Genomic DNA, 23,459 nt, shown 5'->3' with positions numbered 1-23,459 from the left:
AAATCTTTTATTTTTTAAAATTCATTATTTTATTTGATAATTTTTATTTTACTAAGTATAAGAGATGACCGCAGCAATCCGCATGCGATTAGTATATTTTCTAGTATTTTTTCGGTTTTTAAAATTGCCCGCCAATAATATGATGAATTACTAAAAACCGGTTTAAATTTGTTTTACTTAATGTTTAAAGAAATTCTGAACAATTTATTGAAAGCAAATTAGTATAATTATCCTGCCACTGGTCTAAAAGAAATAAAAAAAAGATAAGATATTTTTGGCATCCAATAGATAAATATAAGAGCGGGTGAGACTTAACAGTGAGACTTGCCAGGCTGTTAACGTAATGAGGGGGTGAAATCCCCGATTTTGGTATTTTTACGTTACATTGATGCGGTTTCTCTAAACATTTCAAAATCTATATAAGCAACCCGCACCTTATTCTCTCTGTAATTTTTCGAGAGAGCGCTGCAGCGCGCGCTGTTTTCGGTTCCATTCCTTGAAAAATATTATTAAAGAAACGCTGAAATTTCTTTAAAACAACGTTCGAAGGGATTTTTATTAAGGAACCGGAAAGAATATTCTAGTGGTAGTGTGTTTTTGTTTGTTTCGTAAAAATCCAAAATATATGGATACTTAAAAAAAAAGAAAAGAAGTGACTTATATTATGTTTTAGTAAATATAAATCGACTTAATTAATATTTGAACTTGTTGTTTTTCCGCGAGTTACTTAGCCGCTTTTCGATTTTCGTTTTTCCGACTTTCCTGTGCGCGGAACGGGTTTTTCAACGAAGCCTTGAGGTCTGTTTTTGCTCTCAAACTGCACCAAACAAAGCTGAAAAACTAAATTAAAGCGACAGGCTTTTGCGGCAAATTAATCGATGTGTGGTATAGACTTTTAATTTGCAGATTCACCATCGATTTTTCCTCCAAACTCAGCTGCAGAGCGCTAGTGTTGGTGTTGGTGTACGTGTCTGCTTGTGTATCAGTGTGTGTGTTTGGGAGTCCTGGCAATACAAATAAACAGTTGAGTTAGGTAAACGGAACAACAAAAGGAAGTGAAAAGAGTAAGAGAGAGAGAGAGGAAACGGCAGGACAAGGCCTTGAGTGATCACTCATTCTATCCATTTTCTACAGTTGCAGCTGTCATCAAAATTCGCGCGAGTGCGTTTGTGTTAGTGTGCGTGCGTGTGGGAGAGCAAGAACACCGGTGATAATTTCTCTCCCTTTCTCCAGTGTTTGTGCATTCAATTTGCACAAAATTGTAGCGACTCGCTAAATTCGCAAATTTCCGTCCGCGAATTGCCATCCATTATTTTGCACTCCCCCCAAGAGAGCGAGAGCAATAATAGAATTATCAGAGGCGGAGTTGAGAAATAAGAAAAAATAAGCGAAAAGAGAATGCCCTGGGTGGCCGTAATGCCGCGACCCTCTGACATTTCCATCGTCGCCCACCAAAGGAACAGCAGTAATAACAACAACTGAGCCACAAAAACAACAATTCGACAAACAAACAAACAAAACAGCAAACGAGCGAATCAACGAACGAAACTCCAGCAGCCTGAACCGCTGGCACAGTTTTCCTCCTTCAACTCCAACTCCGTGGGTGAGTAACTACAGTAGAACTTCAATAAGACATAATTAGTTTTAAGATCAATAAAAATGCACCAATTTTTATAAAATGAAAACAAAATCATATGCGGCTTACATCGATTTCCATAAGACCATCCCCAATTTTCCTTGCACCATATGGAAGTTAAGGTTATTGAATCTCCACTGTAAGTCATTGGCGGGTAGAAAGTGGTTATCGAATATGAGCTGCGTCTTAAGTTGAAGCCACATCGGCTGGTGGTTGAGAGAGGGGGTGGTTGGGGTGGGTCAAAAGTGGCAAGCCTCATGTCTTGGCGTCGTGTGGCTTTGTGTTTTAGCTGAAATTAAAAAGGTCAGGACGGCTCGACATGGGGCTTCCGGATTTCATATCCTAGCCACGTCGTCCGATTCATATGCAGCGTTGACTTTGTATGCATATGTATATGTGTATGTGGCAAGCGATGAATATAATTCCAGTTGCATGACTTCGCCGATAATCGATTTTGAAGCGACGAAGCAATCAGGAAGAGTGCAATTTAATGTCAGTCCGTCAGTCAGTCAAGCAGTCACAACTTGACACACTGGAAAAAAGTTATAGAGGTCAACGTGACGTGTTGGCGTTCGTGATACAAAGAAAACTTCAGCAAAAATCGATTAAGTACACTTTTATCTTTGTTTTTTAGAAATAATATAAATAGCTTTATGCCATTAAATCGCTTTTGAATGATTATTTAGTTTTTCGTTTTACATATATTAGATATTAATGTATAACGTAGATTTTTTCTGTGTATTATGGGCTGCTTAAGTGGCGTTTACCATATTCATAAGCCCCGATTGATCAAGCAGCGGACATTGCAACCGTTACTCCATAATGCGACAATTTGCTACTTGGAGTGGGTGAGAGGGAATGGCATAATAGAGAGTGAGTTGAGGAAAGCGTTAATTAAGCATCAATTAAAGCAGTTTCCGCCGAGAGTCGTAAGAAACAAGCCTCCGTTCTTGTGATTTTTCTACAAAATCACACACAGCGTGTGACACATTTCGCTTTCCCACAGGCCTTTCCTCGATATGAGTTATCAGCACTTTCCTGTTTTAGCACTTCTTACCACTTTGGCTTGCCAAAAGATAAGCACTGCACTTTCTATGTATTTCCCCTGATAGCCGGCATATAAATGTCCGATTAGCGGGTCTCTCAATAACAAAGGCAATAATTTATGATAATCAAGTTTTTAAAGTGTGCGAAATTGAACAGTCCACTGATTTGAGCCTGTTTTTTGTGACACTCCCCACTCCATCTACCCCAGCCAAACAAAAAAAAACTTGTTCAAATTTTGCATTGTTTATAAATCAGTAACGGACTCATATACGAGCACATGTCTGGGGGGTTTTCAAGGTCAGTTGAATGGCCAGATTTGCTTCGTTTTCAGTTTTGGTTTGGAGGGAAACCCTTGAAACACGATAAACGAGGGCAAACAGAGCAGAATCACAGGCTGCAGCCTCAGCTCGTCTTACCCCAGACAATGGGCATTCTGTTATTGCGTTTCAGAGGGTTATGCCTTGCCTTAGAGAACGGTTCTGGAACCCTGCCTGGAACCTTGCCAAAGCTCTCGAGACACGCGTTGACAATGAGCGAGGCTCTCAGGCGAGACATTCTGGCGTCTCCAGATGCTTTCCATTCGCTTTGTCTGTGCCGCTTTTGGCGATTTATGCACTAGGAGAAAATTATCTAAAGTAAGAGTGATATATTGTAGCTGATTTTTTATGGTGTGTCATGGAAATATTATCAATTTTATAATGGTTTTCCTATTTAACTTTTTATAGAGTTTATCTTTGCCTTATAGAGAAAAGATAACACCACCAAATGTGTTTAATGCATTATTTTTTATATCGAAAAGGGGTTGGCTTATCTACCAGACATTTTTGGTACTAAAAATATACACTGTTATCATATCACAAATGTATCTTAATGGTAGCTTTTGATTTTCTCGCTGTGTGGTCTCATTACTTTGGCTCGGCTTTATGGATTGCCTCCAGTCAAGCTCAACTCTGAGCGGCGCTGGTCAATGGTCAAGACCGCCGTCCCGCCTGCCGCTTTTGCCCACTTTTCGGAGGCGGAGAGTGTCGTGTGGCGCATGCCGCTGAAAAACTTCGCGGAGCGTGAAGTACACCACTCATTGTTTTTACTCGCATTGGTATGAAAACTATGTGTATTATGGCATGTCGTAAAGAGCCATTTTCTTGATATCCAAACTGTTAAATATAAAAAGACCAAGTTGCCATAGGCCAAGTATTCATTTGATGGAGATCAAGCCGCAGCACTGGAGTCGCAATCTCGACTTTCTCCGTCATATGACAAATAATTTTAGTAGTTGGCGTAATTGCCAACGCAATGAGTTGTTAATTAAGCCGGAGAGTTTCACAAAAAGAGAGCGCTGCATGTGAGTGGGAAAGAGAAGTGCTAGTCACCATTACATTCCGGTCTATTCCGGTTCGCTTTTGGACCAGGCCAACGAACGATATTCCGCCCTCAGTTCCTCGGTTCCAAGAGGTTCCGCACATCTAAAACAAATCAAGTGCGGCACATTTGTCACAAAAGACTCCATTGGCGGAAAACATTTCAATCGCTGACTGCCTATTAAAACTATTTTTAGACAAAGCGCGAACATGATTTATACGGTCTTTCAGATGCAGAAAGTGTTTCCAGATATGGTGACTTTTCTTATAAAACTTGTGACGGTTTCCGATTGTAAATGCAAATTTCTGGTGAAATCTTTTCTTATGAAGTATAAGTTTTCCTACGCACAATAAGATTTAAAAGCCTTTCTTGTAGACCAGTGTAGTCCTCAGAATTTGAAGTATTTTCAAGCTCTTGGAGTTGCCTACTTTTTTCACTGTTGCCCAATCTGCTTTTCGAAAAAAACTTTCCAGTAAAATGCAAAGCGAAACTTTTGCGTGCCGTTGCCGTTGACTGAGAAGCCGCCAAAAAATTGTTTATGGCATACGGCACTAAACCAAACAGCAACAACATCGGCGTCTAAATCAACAACAACAAAACGCCAGAGGCAAACTTTAAAACTTCAAAAGCGATGAACGATCCAGTCGGTTGATTCTTCCTGCTACGCCGACTACTCGTATTATTGTTGCCCAATATCAGATGCCCAGTATTGGGCATATTCCCGATGGGTGCCGGTCCCCGTTACCCGTTACCCGTTACCCAATATTCCCGATCCCCAAAAGCAATGTTCGTGATAGCCGGCTGGCACCGCTATAAGGCGGAGGCACGCCCCTCAGTCCGCTTGCTTTTTTTTATAACCCCGCCTCCTTTCGGTTTTAGTTCTTGTTTCTTTGATACCCCAAAACAGACTGGGGGAGTTAGCCCCAAAAACAAATTGAAACTGTTTTGAACGAAAAAAAAGAAAGAAATAAATAAAAATGAAGAAAAGCAAAGCCGCAAAGTCGAGACAAGGGAATCGGCTAAAAATTAGAAAATCATGCTTACAATTTTCTGGTCCGCTCTCTGTGTGCATAATGCGCGATAAGTCGGCAGGTGCAATACAGAACGAAAACACCGAAATATAGGCGAAGCCCCGATGGAGGGAAAGAACCCGGAAGAGTCGGAAAGTTCTTCGACTTCCCTCACTGCCCAACGCCATGACTCCTGCCCCTTCTCCGAATAATAAACTCGATGCACTGAGGAAAATAATCTTGATCCTAAAGTATAGGTAAATTTGGTTTATTTTTCTGCTAATACAAATTCATTTTTATGCCTTAATTAAGAACATAAACATATTGATTGATTTCCAAAAACCAAAGAGAACATATATTTTCTCTCTGTGTGCGCAGTTTTGAATTGACGTTGGTCCCCCAGACGAAAAACTGTGCGCACAACTTGCAACTTGCAACTGCAACTCATTATAACTGCATCGGGGAGGAGGAGTGGAGATAGTGTTTGGTTATGAGATGGGGCAGGGGGGTTTCGGCTGTTCAGCAGATGCGGGCTGTAACTAAAAAAAAGAGGGTGTGCGGTTGGGGGCAGGGGACACCGACCGGGGGCAAGTCGATTGTAATTCGCGGCACAAATGTTTCACTTCATTTGAGTTTCGTGGATCGCTGGCAGCACAGGAAGTGCTTTGACAAACAACAAAACGTTTTTCGGGGAGTGGACTCCACCGGGGGCGTGGCAATCGCCCACGCACGACCACCTGTTTAACAGTTAGAACGCGGGTCATTCTTCAATAACACTCGGTTCCATATCAATTAACCAACGCCAGAATTAACTCCAATCCCAGAGGGAAGCCCTATCAATTGAGTTTTACGAGCTGCAAGTATCTGGGATTCCGCATACAGCAAGTGGGCATTGAAAAAGGGGTTCCGCTAATCCCCTTCCCCAATTTGCGACACAAAATAAATTGCTGTATATGCTCATTGTATGTGGAAATAAATTGTTTTCAATGCAACTGCCACAACAGACAGAATAAAACGGGAGGAGAAATTTATGCAAGTGAACGTTTGTATTTCCCCTTTATAGTTTGAAAAAAAAGTCCAGAACATATGGCACAGAATCACTGACCAAGGAACTGCAATCGCATAAATAATTATATGCATACAGTGCGTTACGAGAATGTATGACAAAGTAGTAGATTATTATCAAGAAACAATGTAAGCTGATGTCAAGGAATAAAATTCTATGCTTTTGTGATTTATATTCAGATATGATATGTAGCCTTATAGCCTCATAACGCACTGTCTATGCAGATGGAGCTCTGAATTGTCATGCGATTTGGAGTATATATACCCATATATCTGCTTGTGTGGGAATGCATAATTGAGGAACAAATTGCTGAGTGGTTCCCAGAAAACAGATTGACCATGGTCTGAGATGTGATAACCCATAGAGATCTGCAGATCAGTATTCAGATTTAGATGGGAAAAAGTAGTAGAAATGGTAGTAGAAATAGTAGTTACTGAAATCCCAAAATGGAAAGGAGCTATGGAAAGCACCTGACTACCTGCTATCACTTTTCTTAATCCAGCTTATCTTAACGATCCAAAACTCTCACCCAGGAGTGGGTTGTAAAATCAGCGAAACCATTGGGATCAGGCCTCCTCCTGTTCAATGAATGGCTGCTAATCCGAGATGAATGAAAGATGTCTGGGAGATGGTGAGATTGGTGTGTGACCGTTGACAGTCACCGCCAGACGCATCAGAGACATCAAACGTCGCAATTAATGCCGAGCGAAGCGTTAAGCGCAGCACTTGTGGCACTTGCATCTCTTGCAGCTTTTTTCCCCCCATTTTCCCCTTTTTCATTTCCCCCCACACACACATACACATGCAAGCAACCCGGCTAAGTGCAATTAACTTGGCAAAGTCAGCGACATTGCAACGCCGTCATCGGTGCCCCGGACTATATATTTTTGCTCTGCCGGGCGACTTAATCGAATTAGTAGGTCCCTCGGTGAGGAGTACTCTGCCCATTGATTGGAGTTAATGTGCCGTGACGAAATCGCCCTCAAGGGTTTCTATTCTCCCCGGGCCATGAGAGTGGGTTTCTATGTATTTTTATAGCTTTCGCCTTGAACTATTATTCGCTGAAACATTGTTGCATCGTGCAACATCGTCCAGATAGGAAAACAGCGGCGGAAATTCAGAAAATGTATGTGATATTATGCAGATTTAAGTATTTTCTGCTCTCAAAAAACATAAAATGGTTTGATTGCTTACAAAAGGGGTATTTTAAAAGAGCCAAAAATGTAAGAATAGTTTTTCTCAGTGCACAAATGTGGCGTCAGTTCCGGTTTATTCACACAATTCCGCCAAGCGCCTTGGCACCGACATAGTGACAGACTCGAGACTTCGATAAGGCCTCAACCTCAGCCTCAGATGGGAAACTAGTTTTTCTGGCATCCCGGCAGACTTGCATCTTTCACTGCCAGGGCCATGGCTTTTCAATCGATTCGTGGATTAGCAGAGACAACTTTATTCCCGTTCCCAGTTCCAATCTCAATCCCGACTACCCATCCTTTTCTCTTCTTTCCTTTCTCTGCCCTCGGACCTGATGGCTCAATGTGTATCCAGTAGATAGTATTCAGTAGATACTTTGTGTGTATCTTTGTGTGGACATGGGACTGTTTATGGCTTCGCTTTGCCTCTTTTAGCACCCTACTGTGGGGGGCCAGTGAGGAGGCACTTGGAGTCTTCCCCATCAGCGCTTTCGAGTGGTCTTCATTAGGGGGGCTGTCTTGTCTGGATGTCTAGATGCGATGGCAAAACGAGCCAAGCCGGCTGCAACGTCTCTTTAAAGTCAACTCGAGCATTGCCCGAGTGGCGGGCACGACTTGAGACAGCCTTTAACATATCGTAAACAAGGTCGTTTGCAGGATCCTCCTCGTTCTCGTTGGAGAAAATTGAAAAATTCTGGCAGACGGGTAAGAAGAAGGGCATTCCTACCAAAACCGGTTGGCAATTGGCCAACTCGTCTGGGCCACTCGCAATATACGGTAATTCACTTCAAATAAACTTCCAATTTGCGGAAAACTGGAGCAACTTCATTAAGATCTCCCTTCGCACTCACCTCCACCGTGATGAAATCGTCAAAAATTTGCCCAAATCTCTGGGAGATCGCATAACAAACATGACGCTAATGACGTGTGCCTAACTGGGACTGTAATGTAAAGCCAAACAAGCTTGAACTATATAGCAAGTTAAAATATCCAACTGGTGAACCGTGAATACCCTAACTTACTTGCGTGTTTTCTTTTAGAACTGAAAAAAAGGTTGTTTTCTTAAATTTTTATTCAGGTTGTCTATAAAGTTATGATCTAGAATATTACCCACTTATATAACCATTACTTACTTGCTTTTACTTAGCACCTTTCGCACCTTCTAAATTAAAAAGCACTTTTCAATAAGCCTCCCGAACATCTCTGACCTGGTCTTTATATGAATATTAATGCGAATCAACTAGAATGATGATGGATATGATAAAGTGCGAATTGCGACGCGAATTTCTGGCAAAACAATGTGGCATACCAAATTGGATGCGAATTTGGAAAGTTCCGCAATGATGATGGGCCACAACTGTCTGCGAGGTGGGTCAACGTGCCACAGCCACATAAATGTGTGCTGGCAACCTCAGGTATTTCGACGATGACGACGACGATGACGATGACGACCCCACAAGACAATGCTCCTCATAATTTATTTACGACAGACCCAGGCGATGGCCCACTTCGTTGGGATGTCGGCAGGTGCACATTTCGTGTCGTGTCAGTCTCCTGTGAACTAGTTCAAGTCAATCATAGCCTGGGGGCCATACGTTTTGTCCTGGTCACGATGCATCCAACCACCGTCCGTCGCCCAACGTCCATCGTCCAACTGTTTTGGGTTGCGTGCCGGGCAACTTGACCGAAAAAATGAATTGTATTCGAAAATCCTATTTTTGCATTCGGGAAAAGGTCGGTGGCATGCAACTTGTTTGTGTCGCATGCCGAGAGAATGGGAGCGGGAAATGGGGATCGGTCCGAAATGCCAGCATCCCAAAAATACGCATCCCGAAATGTGGGTCGCCCCAAGTGAATCACTGCACAGAGGGAAAATATTGGGAAAAATAAAAGAAGAGAAATGAATACAAAAAATGAAAAATAAATTATTTCCAGTGCTTCTGACTAATAACCTTACATTTTCTCCTTTAATACATTCGCAGTGGATTAGTGCTTGGCCATGTCCGCCACTCTCTTTGAGATGGCATCGCAATCGGATGAACAGCAGCCAATAGTGTGCCTGGAGGAGCAGCAGCTAATTGTGGGCATGACCAGCCTGGAGCTAAGTGAATCTGTGGTCACCCCCGGCAATTGCGATGGGAGTGACAGTGGGCTGGATGTGGCCAGTTGTTGCCATTCACGAGTCACCTTACAACGTGGCCTGAGCAGCACCAGTGGAGGCTATACAAGTAGCAATGGTTTGGAGGAGATCTACGATAGCTGCGAACTAAAGGTGACCACTGTGACGCAGACTCCCAGTGAAACGGGCAGTGAAAAGACTTCGCCTCCAAGGAGAACTGGTTCCGTGAAGAAGAAAGTGGCCATGTTTGAGCCGGAGGCGACGGGTACTCCTGTCAGGGATCAATTACGTGGAAGAGTGGCGAACCTAAAGAGAGCAGAGAGCCTGCCCAGGAATAGCGCGGGACAGGGACCTCTGGCCACACCTTCAAGTCACAGAGACAAGTCGCGCCTTTCGACCTCCGCCTCTTTCCGAGTGCCCAGTGCCACAGCCACGCCCACTTCGGCTCGTTCGGCACGCCCTCAGAAACCGGATACGTTGCCCAATGCCCTGAATCGAGCGCAGTCTGTACAACGGCTTACCCAGGTACAGAGAACGCCCTCCCTGAGTCGGGCCAGGACTCCGGGAACTCCCTCGGATGATGGCCGTTGGCCCGCGAATCGAGGAGCCGCTCGTCGCGGCATGTCAGTGACCCCCGAAGTCACTGCAAATCGAATGCGCGGAAGTCCTGCACCCGGTGGAACTCTCCCACGTCGTCGGAAACAACAATCCGTGGAGGATCTCACCGGGGGACGATTGTCCAGGAGTAACTCCATTAGCCGTGCAGCTGTTGTGGATGCCCGCATGACTTCCTCGGTTATGGTGGTTCCTACAAGTCGTCGAAGTCTGGCTCCTGCCACCGCAAAGGTCAATTCCCTAAGAAGACCCCAGCCGCTGACTCCTAGGACGCGAATCTATCACGAAACTGCAGTGCAAACGGCATTAACTAGTGAGGATTTGGAGCAAGTCCTGGGCGGTGGTCTCCTGCAGACTCGAGCCTTGGACGCCGTAGAGCAACGACATCAAAGTACCCAAGCGGAACCCGACCAACGGGACTTCGAGCTGGAGCAGCTGCGTCAGGAGGTGCGCCAGCTCAGTGGAAAACTGCAGAGGGAACGAGAGGAAAAGCTGGCCATGCAGCAGGAGCTGCACCTTAACACAGAGCGGGTGATGGGAATGCTGGAGCTGGCACGAGTAGTAAGTGCCAGTGCGGGAACGCCCACATCGGAGGACAGTGGCGATGGCAGTGGTCATGACAGTCTGCTTATGTTGGAGTCCCAGATCCAGATCAGTGGCCATGAGCTCTTTGAGCGTCAACAGGAGATTGGACAGCTGAGGGCCATGTGCCGAGCCTTACAGCTGGAGATGAGAAGATCCTTAGCCACTCAGCAGTTGCTGATTCAGGAGAAGGCCGCCATCGAACTGGAGTCCAGTGAGCTTCAGGACTTCCTGCAGCACGAGAAGGCAGCTCAATGCGATGCACTACGGGAGTTGGAAGCGGATTATCAAGCCGTTAAAGCGCAGTTGTCCAATCGCGAGGAGGAGGCCAAGGTCCTGCGAGATGAATGCAGACACCTTGTGAGGCTCAACGAGCAGAGGCGTCAGGAGAACCGCTTGCTGCAGACCAAGTTCACCGCTTTGGAGAACAAGTCCCGGGAGCTTATCCATCAGCAGAATGCCTCGGTGGCTGGAGCATCCACTGCCCTGTCGGGATTGCACTCCCGTTTGGATGGTTTAGTGGAACAGCTGGTCTACTCCTACAGTATTTCCGAGCAGGACTTGGAGGTGGGTGTTCTGTTTTACTAAATTTCCTTTTCATATCCTAATACCTTCTATTCTTCCAGGACATACGATTCCAGGCGGAATCGGAGCAAGTTCAGAACGGTCAAAGGCCAAATGGTCTGGATCTGCCCATTGGTCCTGCAGCCACTGGCGATGCCATGCACACTCTGGTCCTGGCCAGTGATGGTTCCTTATCCCCGCAGCGCAATCAATCGTTTATTGCCGCTGTCATCGGTGCCATTCGCCAAGCTACCACTCATTCCGGCAAACGTTTATCTCTGCGACATGCGGGAAAAAAGAATGGAGTGGGATCAGGATCAGCTCAAGGGGTTGCTACAGCACCAACGGGTCATGAGCCGCAGGGAAATGGAGGTAGGACTGTTGTTAAATATCAAAAAAACTTAAATATTAATATTCTTTTTATAAACTTCTTCAGACGATTCAGATTCAACGGAAATGCTTGACTCAGAGACGGAACCCTGTCTGCTGATGATGGACAACGTTTTGGAGGATGTGGTACACCCGGATTCGCATTCACACAACATGGTTTCCTCATGCACGGGGATGATCTCTCAAATAGAGCTGCCCACAGAGTTGATTAGTCAATGTAGCCATCAGATCAATATGAATGGGGGAACAGGCGGCGATGACTCCCTGCAACAATTATCCCAGGCCATCACCAATCGCCAGCAAATGGAGCTGCACATGCACAAGATCAATGGCATGCCCATGAAGTGAGTTTCTATAGGAGATTCCTAAACTAATTACTAACTTATATTACTTTCTTTCTAGTCCTCGCGATCAATGCAACACGGAGGAGCTGAGTTGTCATGATTCATTGGCGGAGCTGGCGGAATTGCCATCACTAATGGAATATAGTACCGCACAGGCTGTGGTAGACCAGGTGATCGAAGTGGACACCTTGGTGACCAAATTGCTCAAGGTGTTGAGACTGGTTCAGCTGGACAACGACAATTGCATACAGCAATTGATAGTTGATAAGTAAGTTCTAATTGCATTGATAAATCATTTACATTCTAACTTATTATTTATCTGTTTTAGGAACAAACTGCAGCAGCACAAGGAGGACATGCTGGAGAAACTAAAAGACTTAGAGGACGTCAACCTGAAGTTGCAGGACGAACTCATGGATGCCACCCAGGAGCTGATGATCAAGGGCAGCGATCTCAGCGGGGCCAAGGCCGAAATGCAGCGCCATCGCAACGAGATCGACGTAAGGTTTTAAGACTTGATCGCCGCTGAGCATTTTGTGGACTTTTCTGTTGCGCATCCTTCGAAGACATTTCTATATATCGTTATCGTTTATCGTCAGATATATTCTCATATGTTGTACACCAATCTCGATCGCGATCTTATCTTTATTTGATTGATTTAGTTTAGTTGTAGTCTTAATTTTGAATAAATTACTTGGCTTATTTACATCTTGAGTTGTGCTGTAGTCGTAGCTGTTGAACGATCTTACGATATAATTTGTTTCACCTTATTTCATCATCACCTCAATCATCAAACTACCACCATCATCAATCGACATCTCGATGGTACGACAGTCCCAAATCAAGTTCAAAAGTGCACTATTTCGTTTAAAATGAGAACCCAAACTAATTGCCATGTAACTACTACGCTACTGCTTCTCCAACTCCACATCGTCTCTAATAATCCTGACCAGCGTCTTAACGAGGACATCTGCACGCTGAGCACACTCTGCAGCAGCTACAAGAAGCTATCGCCCACTACGGAGTTTCCGCCCATGCGCCTGCTTTCTCCCAACCAAGACCCCGATCAGGGTGATGTCCTGGGTATCTTGAATCTGCTCAAAATGTGGCAGGCGGGTGGGCAACTAAAGGACCCACGAGTCAGTGGATACCTCGAGAAAGTAAATGGCAGTCAGGTGAGTCTTCAAAATTATATAAATTAATATAAATTAAAAAATAAAATCGAATATATACTAGGTCCAAAATTCACCTCAGGATAACAACAATGTGGAACGCCTTAGGATCTATGCCAATCAACTGGAGCATGTGTCCCGCGTCCTGGACGAGGGTTTGCCCATGGAGTTGCATGCCCCGCTCCAGCAACTGCGACAGGACATCGAGGTGGTCAGGACGAATGCCAACTGGACTCAGCTGCTTGAATCAAACGAAACGGATCACAATGCCAATGGCGATGTGTCCACGCCTTGAATTGTGTCAAAAACTGTTGTTAATTGTCTAGTTAACTATTAGATCTTGACCGTTGTTTACTTTTATGTAGTTAGTTACAAATGTTTGCGTCCAATTCAAAGCGAAACAACGCGACAAAAGCATTGATTGCAGTTGTAGATGTTTTAACCACGTCCAAAGGAAATAATATTTTAACAAAATCATTCCATTCCATGAAACTACTAGACTTCTATAGGCCACTGCACCACAAGTGATCCAGTAATGAATTTTAGTTGGATTTTGCATTTAACTTATATAGCATACCCTGCGGCATTTAAAATTTCTATGCTGCATACTTTTCGTCTGAAAGTCTTTTTCTCTCAAGTATTCGGTCCCAAGTATTATGAAAATTTATAGAAATAAATTTATCCTAGAGTTAAGTTCAACTTTGTTGAGTAGCACCCCAAAATTAAAAGCTCCTTCATGCCACATCAGTTGAGAGTAAAAATAACGCCAATTGCTAAGCAGATTAAGAATAAATTTAGCTTGGTTTAAAAACGCGAACATTTGCTTATGAGAAAACGCCACCAAATATCCTTCGAGATATGGCACGCCTCAAACCGAATTCCTTGCCGCATTGCCAAAAATTATGATTGCAGCTACAATTTGATATTCAGTCATTAGGGGAAGGTGAAAGGGGGTTAGGTGCAAGCCAGGCCCCGTGTACTGAAAAATAACTAAAGCATTCGATTTTGAAAGCAAGCTGTTTGTTTAATACACGTACAATAAATAAGCATAAACTAAATATATATGTATAAAAATCAACTATAAATGAAAAAAACAATTTCGCAAAATTTTTGAAATCCCTTGAAATGGTAAGTACACGCTAGATAAGTCTATGGGCATAGGCCTAAGGTATGTATATATATAGATATATATAGAATGAGATATTGTATATATATATATGGTGTGTATATATAGACAGCAGAGTCCTGTGATCAACACTCCTTTGTCTGTTTGTCTTTTGTGTGTTGCCGTTGCTCTGTCTTTACATTTACAAATAATCTCACATTGGGTTTGGGATGGCATCGCATCCTAGAATCCTAGAAGGAGGGCTTGCTGCTGCCCATGCTGCGGGCTGGCAAGCTATTCGTCTTGGCCGTGGGATTGTCTCGGGCCTGCGAGTGGGCCACCACAATGCTAAGGCACTGCACCCACTCTTCGGCATTCTTGCCGTCCTTGGGCTTGAGTATTAATGTCTGGTCGGCGGTGAAGATCTCAAAGGCTTTGGGTATGTTTCGCGCACCTCGCGATACCTTCACAGATCTTATCTGATTCACATCAATGCTTTCGCCACCGCTCTGTAATAGTTTTGAATTTATTAAGGTCTCGGATTGACTTTCGCTTTTAAACTCACCGATCCCTTGCAGGACAAATGCGCTCCGGATAAAGTAAAGTAGCGCGTTCGCCAGCGCCTGAAAAGTCTCCACTTGCCCTTCTTCTCCTTGAGCTGACCTTCGATCATGGGCTGATTGCTGCCATTGAGGAAGCCCACCGCTTTATCCGGATGATTGCACAAGAAGCAACCCCACTGGTACTCCAACTCATTGCAGTTTGGATTGGACTTGTCAGTCTTAGAGACCTCAAATACGTCCAGGAAGCCCGAGTGGCGCAGCTCGTTTACCAGGATCTCGCGGTCCTGAAAGATGATTAAGCACAATCGGTTAAAAAAGATGTTTTTTCGGAATATTTAATACACCTACCTTGACCTGAGGAAACTGGCTGGTAACCAGCTCGGTGAAGCTGCGGTTTTCGCACTTGAGTATCTGCCAGATATTCTTGAGATTACTAATACCAGACTCACGCGTGCTCAGCACACACTTCTCCTTCACCTGAAAAATTAAACCATAATTAAAAGGATATTTCTAGGCTTGAAAAATCCTGGTACTCACGAAATGCCTCACTTGGAAGTCCAGGAACATCATATGTATCCAGGTCTTGGGGTTTCGAGTCCGCATCGTGAAGCAAGTTTTGGAGTACAGGCAATGGGGTCCACGAATCTGGCAGGCGAAATGCAGTTTGGCCACCTTTTTGGTACGACGCTCTGCAAATTCATTGGAAACTGTGTGATGTGTTTGTGTGTGTGAAGAGGTGTGTGTTTATGTGAGGGATGGATGGGGAAAGGAGTTAGAGATTGAGGGAAAAGGACCACCAAGGACTTACCCTCGATGCTGCAGCGTGTGGGCGGTGGCAGATGCTGCGAAACCTCATCCATGTACGACTTGATCGAATTAAAGTTCTTCTCGCAGAATTGCTGGACGGGATCACGCATAATCTGATACGGCTCGAAAGTGCTCATCCGCTGGTCCATTACACTGTTGGCATTCAGTAAGGTCCTGCTGGTATTATCGCTGCGTCGAGGTGCCACATTGGTGGTGGGTCCTGAGACAATCACTTCGCTCTGCAAATAGGTTTTTCTATCAGTTTATATCCAATATCATAGGGCTTAACTTTTCCCACTTACATTTCCATTGATAGGCAGCTTCATCACCGACTTGGCATTGCCATTGGTGGAGGATTGGGGCAGTGCTGGCGAGGCATGGTGTACGGATACCGCATTCTGTGTCTGCGTCGGTGGCAAAATGGGCGCCGTAGAAGTCTGTGGTATGGAGATCGAGCCCACAGACTGGTTCAGTGCATCCGTACTGTACTTCATCAGCACCGTGCTCGAGTTCAGCAGCGTGGAGGGTCCTTGAGAATGGGGTCGTACCTTGGATGGCGAAGTGGTCACAGTTACTCCTCCAGAGGTCACAGGTATTCCATGCCGGTTATGTCCAGTTATGACCACATTGTTACTTAAAGGCGGTACTGGAGTTACGGGCGGATTACTAAAAGCAGTTGGTGTCTTGGGTGTGGCACCCGATTGAACGATCACATTGCCATTGGAGCTGCCCCCAGGTTGCTGGTTAATCTGAGAATTGCTCAGGCGGGTCATGCTCTTGTGCAGTCCGCCAACTGATCCAGTAGCCACATTCAACCGGGTCACACTCCGGTGCGTGTTACTGGCGGGATGTAGACGACCTGTGCTCCGGGAATCTCCCAGTTTCACCCGCCTCGTGTAGCCCGCATGCTGCGGTGTGGGTGTGGCAGCTGGCACGGGCGTGGAGGTGGCAACGGGCACCGAGGCAGATGCGGGAGGTACAGTGGGTGTGGCACTGGCTACGATGGCCGGCTGGATGATGCTGGAATTGGTGGACGGTGTGGCAATTGGAGCTGAAAAGTATTTAAAGTTATGAATTAAAAAGGAATTTTTCAAATTGCCAAAATAAGTTTACCTGGCTTAAGAGGCGGACTGGGACTGGAGCTGTTTAAGCTGACAATAGTGACACCACCGGAAGTCTTGTTTCCCAAAGCATTACCCATATCCTGTTGAGGGCTAAGAGCTGCATTTTTTTGCCGCACACAGGCCAGGACCTTGTCGGTAAATAAAACAGGATAAGCGGAACAGAGGCGAGTGGCCTCCTGTTGCAAAAGTGCCTGGGTGGGCAAATGTTCCAGGACAAAATCCAAAGCCTGCTGGGCCGTCTCCTTGCTTCCGATTCCCGCCGTAGTCATTATCTGGGCACAGAGTGGAATCGTTCCAGGATTAGTCTTGGCCGCCAGACGAAGTTGCTCAAAGTGATCGATTAGAAGGTTTGGCGAGTGCTGGGACAGTTTCAGAAGAATCTGCATGGTGATGCTGGAGGTATCGCTATCAAGGAGGAAGCCACAAAGCTGTGGAACGCACGATTCCAGAACCTCAGGCGACTTCTGGACAATCAGTAGATACAGCTGGAACACCGCCATCCGCTCTTGGGAATCACACTGTGGCAGCAGGGGCATTAGAAGTGGGGCATGTGGCGTTACCGCCTCCGGAGCCACCTCATACACCTGCGAAAGCACTCGCAGTAGTCCATAGTTTCCGGACAGAATCGATTCCATGACGGATTCTGTATGAGGACTTAGTAAGCAGGCGTAATCAATGGCCGCCAGAGATAAGTAACTGGCCAGGTTTCTTGACAGCTCTCGGTTTCCTTTAGGAAGGAATTGTACGGCGACAGGAAGGGCAATTTTCATCAGTTCTTTTTTGTCATAGTTCTAAGCGAGAGTTAAAATATAAATATGTTAATAATTTATTTCAATTTAGATAAATTTTGTTTACCAGAAAAATGCTAGAGATGATATCGGCGGCGATCTTGGCGTGGGGTGGTTCTTCTTTTGTGGTTACCGAAGGTTGGAGGTTCCACAACAGGCAGGTCTTTAGAAGATCAACCAGAGCAGCGCAATACCTCTCGGCAGTGCGTGTTTCCCGGATGCAAGACAGCACCCGTGTCACACAGATTTCCACCACGCTCTGGTCATTGTTGTTATTCACATAGTCCGCATGCGAGATGATCGGGCTGATCTCGGAGAGCTTAAATAGCAGTCAAATTAATAAGGACTTAAGAAATAGTTCGAGATAACGTACCACCTCCGTGATGTCGTCGACAATATCAGCATCTGGCACGGAGAAAAGATCTCCGGCTCTGGAGAGATCGCGCTTGGCGAGCACTTTGTTAAAGAGTTCGTGCATCTTGGAGGATTCTCCCAATTAAGGTTGCTCAAATAGCATCATCTGTGGCAGCTAAAAAGAAATTCAGGATTATAAAGTATACATAAAGTTGATTATTATTTTGCAATGGAATGCAACGAATAAATCTCCGACTACATCAAATGAGATTTAGAGTGTATTTGTTTACTTTTAGCCACTGCATTTTTTCACTGCCATGTTTGGAATTGGCCCATTGCCAAAGTTCAGGGGCCTCTGGCAGCCACTTTTTATCTTATCGCCAGGCATTTGCGAATGCAAACTAGTCCGAGTGTAGAGGTTCCGCCAAAATACGAGTACTTGTTGCTCCAGAGCAGTTCTATTCTCGGGTTCCCCGAAAGTGCATATATAGCTGTATAAATATAGATATTTTCCGCGGACACCAAATACTTGTTGCACTGCCACCGATGCTTATCTTAGATACTCAGAGCGAGAATGCCATTGCACAGGCTGTGATGGAATTTATATAAAAGTACTTGACGATTACCCATAGACATTGTGATACTAGAAATCCTAACGATATAACCCTTATCTCTATGGCATCCAAATATGGGTCGATTATCTTTATGGAACCTTCAAAAAATTGGCAATGAGTGCAGGCTGGTCCTACATTCACATGCCCAAGCTAGTTTGTTTACCCAAGAATCTGCACAGTATGCCTGGGCATGAATTCTGCGAATTGATTCGGTTCTGTTTTCCGTGGGGTTTCCCGCAAACGCTGTTTGTGTTTGCCCATTTGCACTTGGCCGCTTGTTTGTACCGCTGATAGCCCGGTAAATTCTTGGCCAACTTGCTGTCGACGTTTTCTTTGGACCTTCGTGGAATGCAGGTGATGCACGGTCTTTTGATTAGATGAGCAAAATTCCGGCAAGGGATTAGCCGCGACTTAGCGGATCACCCCGGGGAATTTGCTAGCTGGCCAAATGAGTGGGCGCTAAAAAGCTGGCAGAAAAGTCATTTCTTGCCGCTGTCGCGCCATCAAGGAAGCAGACGCCAACGCCAACGCCCGGGTTATTAAATTTTCAAATAAAAATCAAAACCAAAACCAAAACCAAGAGTTGCATAATCCATAGGGGCCAGTCAGGCAGGCAGGCAGGCGCAGGCAACACAACAACTCTGCACGCGAATTGCAGACGGTTTGGCTTTGGTATGGGTTTGGGCCTCTCGACGGGCGGACCGACAAGCGGGCTGGCAGACTGGCGGACTGACGGACGGACAGACATTTGCTTCCTGGAAACCGGGACAGAAGACAGCGACTGGGCTGCTGTGGTTGTTGTTATTTATGGCTCATTCGCGCTCAGGTTGCAGCACCAACAACAAACAGAAAAACTGGTTAAAAAATAAATAAAGAAGCAGCAACAAGTCGCAGCAGCAGCAGCAACAGCAACAGCGGCAGCAGCAGCAACTTTGAGCGCCCGAGAGAAAATTAAAAGAGAAATAGAAACACACATATGTACGGGCAGGGGTATGGGTATGGGTTCGGGTTCGGGTATAAGTAATGGATGATGGCGTTGGCTAAAACATAAACCGAAACCGGTGCGGCAGGTTAATACACACGAAGCCCCGGGCTCAAGATCTGTGAATAGGGGGCAGGGGTTTTCGAGGGGCCCCGTGGTCTCCAGATTTCGGAGACAGAGTGGAAACAAAGGCTGTGCCAAAAATTCGAGACCCCATAATTCTCCGCTTAGATTCTATTTGCATTGCTCCACAAAATGGCAGAGTTCAGAAATGGAATAAACACAGTCACTAAATATCTTAGTTCGTTAAGCCTCATTGTTACAGTCAAACTTCTTTGGCTAAGACAGCAATTTGACTATGAAAGTATGATTACAATTTACCATTGTTCCATTGACTGACCATCACTTCTGGGGCTTTACCAAAATTACTCCAAAGGCTTTCCATATATGTATGAAGAAAATATTACGCACTTTTCTTGGCATAACCAAATGAACTTTCAAAATAACTTTAAAATATGAACTAGATACAAAATTACGTTCACTTGGCAAAATCCTAAAGAAATGTGTAATACCTGATGACGCAAAATCCGGAGTGAAAATGATATGCACGCAATTTGTAGATCTTGAACGTGACAAGATAGCAGTTCGATTTATAGAAGTCTGTCTGTATTTCATAAGAGCGTGCGAATGACTCAATTTTCCAATGGTGGCAGATCTGAGATGCTTCGCTATGAGTAACCCTACCTGTTGGTCCAGGGCTAAGCCAACCGACCAAGTGGCACGGCCTTTGGAATCTCCTTGTTGGGAGTTTCCGCGAACCGGGCGACCGGCTCACATAACCGTCACACTGGACGTATACGTATTCTGATCCAGCGAACATTCCGCTTTTCCGAATCCGAGTCTCATTGCGTGCTTGGCAAGTGTTTGGTTCTTGTTTGTGCATTCCATTGTCATACCTGGCCAATGTGCCTCTGCCTTTGCCCGGAGGAGCGTCAAGTGTCTCGGCAGCCTGCCGCTGGCCATTGGTAACTTGCAACCTGCAACCAGCAACTTCCAACTTGCGACTGCAATTACACGACGGTTCAAAGTCTGCCCGACGGCCGGGGGAAAAGGAGTTTTTGGCGGCTGGCAGTCGCAAAACATAACTAGTATTAGTCGCTGCTCGGAAAACTTGTTTTCCACTCACTACCTCGAACAATCCGTTCTGTTTGTGACTACCCTACGCATGCGCAGACAGTCATCGCCACCGCTGGGTGGGATGGGTGACGGGGTTTCGCTTCGATTGATAATATATTTGTCTGGACTGTGAAATCTGGGTTGCAGATGTCATTGGTAATTATTGGTTATCGAGTGTGAAGGGCAGTTGATCCTATTATCATTTAAGAGCTATCTTTGATCAGGGAATACCTGAATTACTTTCCTTATGATTACTTAAAAGAGATATTACATGAAAAACAAATTGCCAACTCAGCTGTAAATGCTGATCATGTTTAACAAGTTTTATTCTAAATATCGTTGGTAAATACATGATAATTAATCAAACAAAATATAAAACACTGAAAATCGAATATCAATCGTCTCTATCCGATTCCTTAGGCGTATTGCATCACCAGTTAAATTATGTTATCTACCCCAATGAAAGCCGAAAAACTACCTACATGTACGAATTAGCAAAAAATAATAATTTATTCGTCCCACTTCCCTTATTCCCCCTCGCCAGCATTTGGGGACTGCGAAAAGTAAAGACAACATCAACACGGTAATCCGATCCAGAGACGAGGTGCTTTAGGGGGACAGGAGTGCGAGTATGTTGAAAAATGAGCGGCGCGTGAAACTTATTAATGAAAAGGCCGCGAACGAAGAAATTGCTGCGAATTAGCACAACAACAAGAAGCTCGTACGAAAATACACAAATATCCCCCACCAATACCCTCGCACATTTTTTGGCACTTTTTAATGGGTTTGCGGAGCCTGAGAATGTCGATTCTCTAGATTTTGCTACCTGGCCAACTTTTTACCTTCACAACTAACTGGTGAAATTAAAATGTAAAATATTTCACTTTAAATTTAATATAAAAACGCTACTAATGGTTATATCCGTTGAGTCTTAAATTTAATGTTTAGGTTTTTAAGATATGAACCAAATCTGAATAATGTGAAAAACATTATGAAATAGGTCTAGTTTTTCGATTTTATCTAATGACTACCTTAACCCATCCATTCAAAAATCATAACACAAAGTTTTGATCACCAAAAAAATTAAAAACCAATCGAAAGGCACTCAAGATAACTTCAAATTATACCTTTGGGTCTACAAATTTGAATGCGGCAACGGTGAATGGGCGAAACTCACCGGATTGCATCTGTGGCTGCTGGCAGACAGCTGGTCATATCAGTATCACTTCGAGCAACTGGAACTGGTTGAAGTCGAAGTCGGGAGTCGGGAGTCGGAGTCGGAGTTAAGCCCCGATCTGGCCCTCTCTTTGTCTGCGGCTCCTGCTCTCCGGATCTCTCTATATATCTCTCTTGCAGCAGCAACAAAAAACACACACTTGAAAAGGTAAAAAAAAAGAGGTAGACAACGTTTATGGTTGTTGCTGTTGCCGCTTTTCGTAGTTGTTGTTGTTGCTGTTGTGGTGGTGGTGTTTTTTTTATGGCTGCTACTTTTGTTAACGTTGGGTGTAGTTCAATATTAATTTAATTGTTGCTGCTGTTGCCGATAAAGCACAAAATTCAGAATTGTCGTTGGCGTTTATTATTTATTTTTTTATGGCCGCGCTTTGTTGCCGCGCCAGCGCATTGCTTTTTATGCAAATTTTCGCATTTCGTGTATATCTTTAAAAATTTGTTTTTTTTTATATTTTATTTGTTGTGTATGATTATTATTGTATTTTTTTTGTTTATATGCATTGCTGTTACCGTTGACTGTTGTTTCAGCCACAATGCCTTGTTCCACTATGCCTGATTTCTTTGTATTTTTGCTAATCACATTTTGTTAACACACACACACGCACACACATGCACACACGTAGGCAGGTGCACGCATACACTTGAAAAAGGCAAGAGAGTATGAGCGAGGGACGAAGGGGGCGAAGCGGCAGCGGAGTGTCAAGCGCGCTGGCCAAGCGAACGCGTTTGGGCCCAAATGAAGACTGAACTGACTGAACTGAAACTGAAACTGAGCGGAATGGCAACGCAAAAGCAAAGGCCCAATTGTCAGACTGGCCGACACCGACTGGTTGTTGTTGCCTGTTTGTTTTGCACGATCGCTGCCCGCTCACCAGCTCTCTCGTGCACTCTCTTGGCTCTCTCTCCGGCGGCCAAGTTCTCACTGATTCTCCATCTGACTACCTTTCTTGTCGGAATACCTTTGGTACTCTTTTTTAGAACAGGTGTATTGGTTCTATGAACATCTAGGGACTCTTAAAAATGTTTTATTATTTGCTCTAAAATATTTAACGTGGTCTCTTCAGCTTCACAATAAAAAAATAAAAGCCCAAAAGTAGACAAAAGAAAAATCCGTTCAAAAAATATTTCCTATAGGGTATCGATTAAACGAACCCTCTAAAATACCCTAGTTTGCTGCTCTTTTTGCCCGCACACAAGTTTATCGCTGTTTTTCCTTTGCGCTTTTCATTCATAAACAAAAAACGCAGACGGCATTGTTGTTGTTCTGTTATCCTCTCCCTTTTTGTGACTGTTTATTCTTCTTCTTCTTCTGCTTCACCTGTTGCGCGCCTCAGCAACCGGCGGCCAGCAACATGTTGCTACCGGTTGATGTGTTGCTTCGCAACTAATGTTGCTGAAGCGTTTAAGGTAATGACATATTAATCCCAGAAAATCGTGGCTAATTATGGAAAGCTTTTCGTTAGTTTTAACTAAGTATTAAATGGGGTATAGATGGACGCCTCAAGGTCGAAGATTCGAATATCTTCCCCTCGACCTCGACTTTGAACCCGGTTGCCAGTTAGTTTGGACAAACACACTCGAAGATCCATTAACGATGCCCGGCTAACAAGCGCCAC

General features: G+C 44.6%; 2 protein-coding genes across 5 annotated transcripts; one reads left to right on the top strand and one right to left on the bottom strand.

Moving 5' to 3' along the window:
- The first annotated feature begins 443 nt into the window (after positions 1–443).
- On the top strand, positions 444–13,392 carry LOC108107957. Of its 3 annotated transcripts, XM_017215795.2 has the most exons (9): positions 444–1,064; positions 1,135–1,603; positions 9,294–11,194; positions 11,254–11,563; positions 11,628–11,925; positions 11,984–12,193; positions 12,254–12,425; positions 12,879–13,100; positions 13,162–13,392. In XM_017215795.2, exons 3-9 carry the CDS (start codon positions 9,311–9,313, stop codon positions 13,390–13,392), a joined length of 3,327 nt encoding a protein of 1,108 aa, XP_017071284.1. In that variant the 5' UTR covers positions 444–1,064; positions 1,135–1,603; positions 9,294–9,310. The 3 variants fall into 3 exon arrangements, with proteins under 3 accessions (XP_017071284.1, XP_041673853.1, XP_017071285.1); XM_041817919.1 differs by having other exon boundaries at positions 444–1,603; XM_017215796.2 differs by lacking the exons at positions 12,879–13,100; positions 13,162–13,392 and adding an exon at positions 12,760–12,876 and having other exon boundaries at positions 444–1,603.
- Positions 13,393–14,440: 1,048 nt separating this feature from the next.
- Positions 14,441–22,630, bottom strand: LOC108107958 (protein melted). Of its 2 annotated transcripts, none has more exons than XM_017215797.2 (10): positions 21,788–22,630; positions 17,858–18,013; positions 17,552–17,803; positions 16,686–17,487; positions 15,875–16,623; positions 15,574–15,811; positions 15,303–15,472; positions 15,114–15,242; positions 14,768–15,049; positions 14,441–14,711 (listed from the first exon to the last, which is right to left on the bottom strand). In XM_017215797.2, exons 2-10 carry the CDS (start codon positions 17,960–17,962, stop codon positions 14,454–14,456), a joined length of 2,985 nt encoding a protein of 994 aa, XP_017071286.1. In that variant the 5' UTR covers positions 17,963–18,013; positions 21,788–22,630; the 3' UTR covers positions 14,441–14,453. The 2 variants fall into 2 exon arrangements, with proteins under 2 accessions (XP_017071286.1, XP_017071287.1); XM_017215798.2 differs by having other exon boundaries at positions 15,303–15,454.
- Between the last annotated feature and the right edge of the window lie 829 nt (positions 22,631–23,459).

Source organism: Drosophila eugracilis, unplaced genomic scaffold, assembly GCF_018153835.1.
Source record: "Drosophila eugracilis isolate 14026-0451.02 unplaced genomic scaffold, ASM1815383v1 contig_2088, whole genome shotgun sequence".
Classification (NCBI taxonomy): Eukaryota; Metazoa; Arthropoda; class Insecta; order Diptera; family Drosophilidae; genus Drosophila; species Drosophila eugracilis.
The sequence above is the reverse complement of the archived record's forward strand: the minus strand, read 5'-3'. Positions and strand labels throughout refer to the sequence as shown.

Bases quoted from the DNA above. Each gene is read 5' to 3' on its own strand.
- LOC108107958 (XM_017215797.2), bottom strand. From the start codon at position 17,962: ATGCACGAACTCTTTAACAAAGTGCTCGCCAAGCGCGATCTCTCCAGA. The intron at 15,243-15,302 runs GTGAGTACCAGG...TTAATTTTTCAG, and splicing joins ACTTCCAAGTGAGGCATTTC to GTGAAGGAGAAGTGTGTGCT. The intron at 14,712-14,767 runs GTGAGTTTAAAA...AAACTATTACAG, and splicing joins ATTTGTCCTGCAAGGGATCG to AGCGGTGGCGAAAGCATTGA.
- LOC108107957 (XM_017215795.2), top strand. From the start codon at position 9,311: ATGTCCGCCACTCTCTTTGAGATGGCATCGCAATCGGATGAACAGCAG. The intron at 11,926-11,983 runs GTGAGTTTCTAT...CTTTCTTTCTAG, and splicing joins ATCAATGGCATGCCCATGAA to TCCTCGCGATCAATGCAACA. The intron at 12,194-12,253 runs GTAAGTTCTAAT...TATCTGTTTTAG, and splicing joins CAGCAATTGATAGTTGATAA to GAACAAACTGCAGCAGCACA.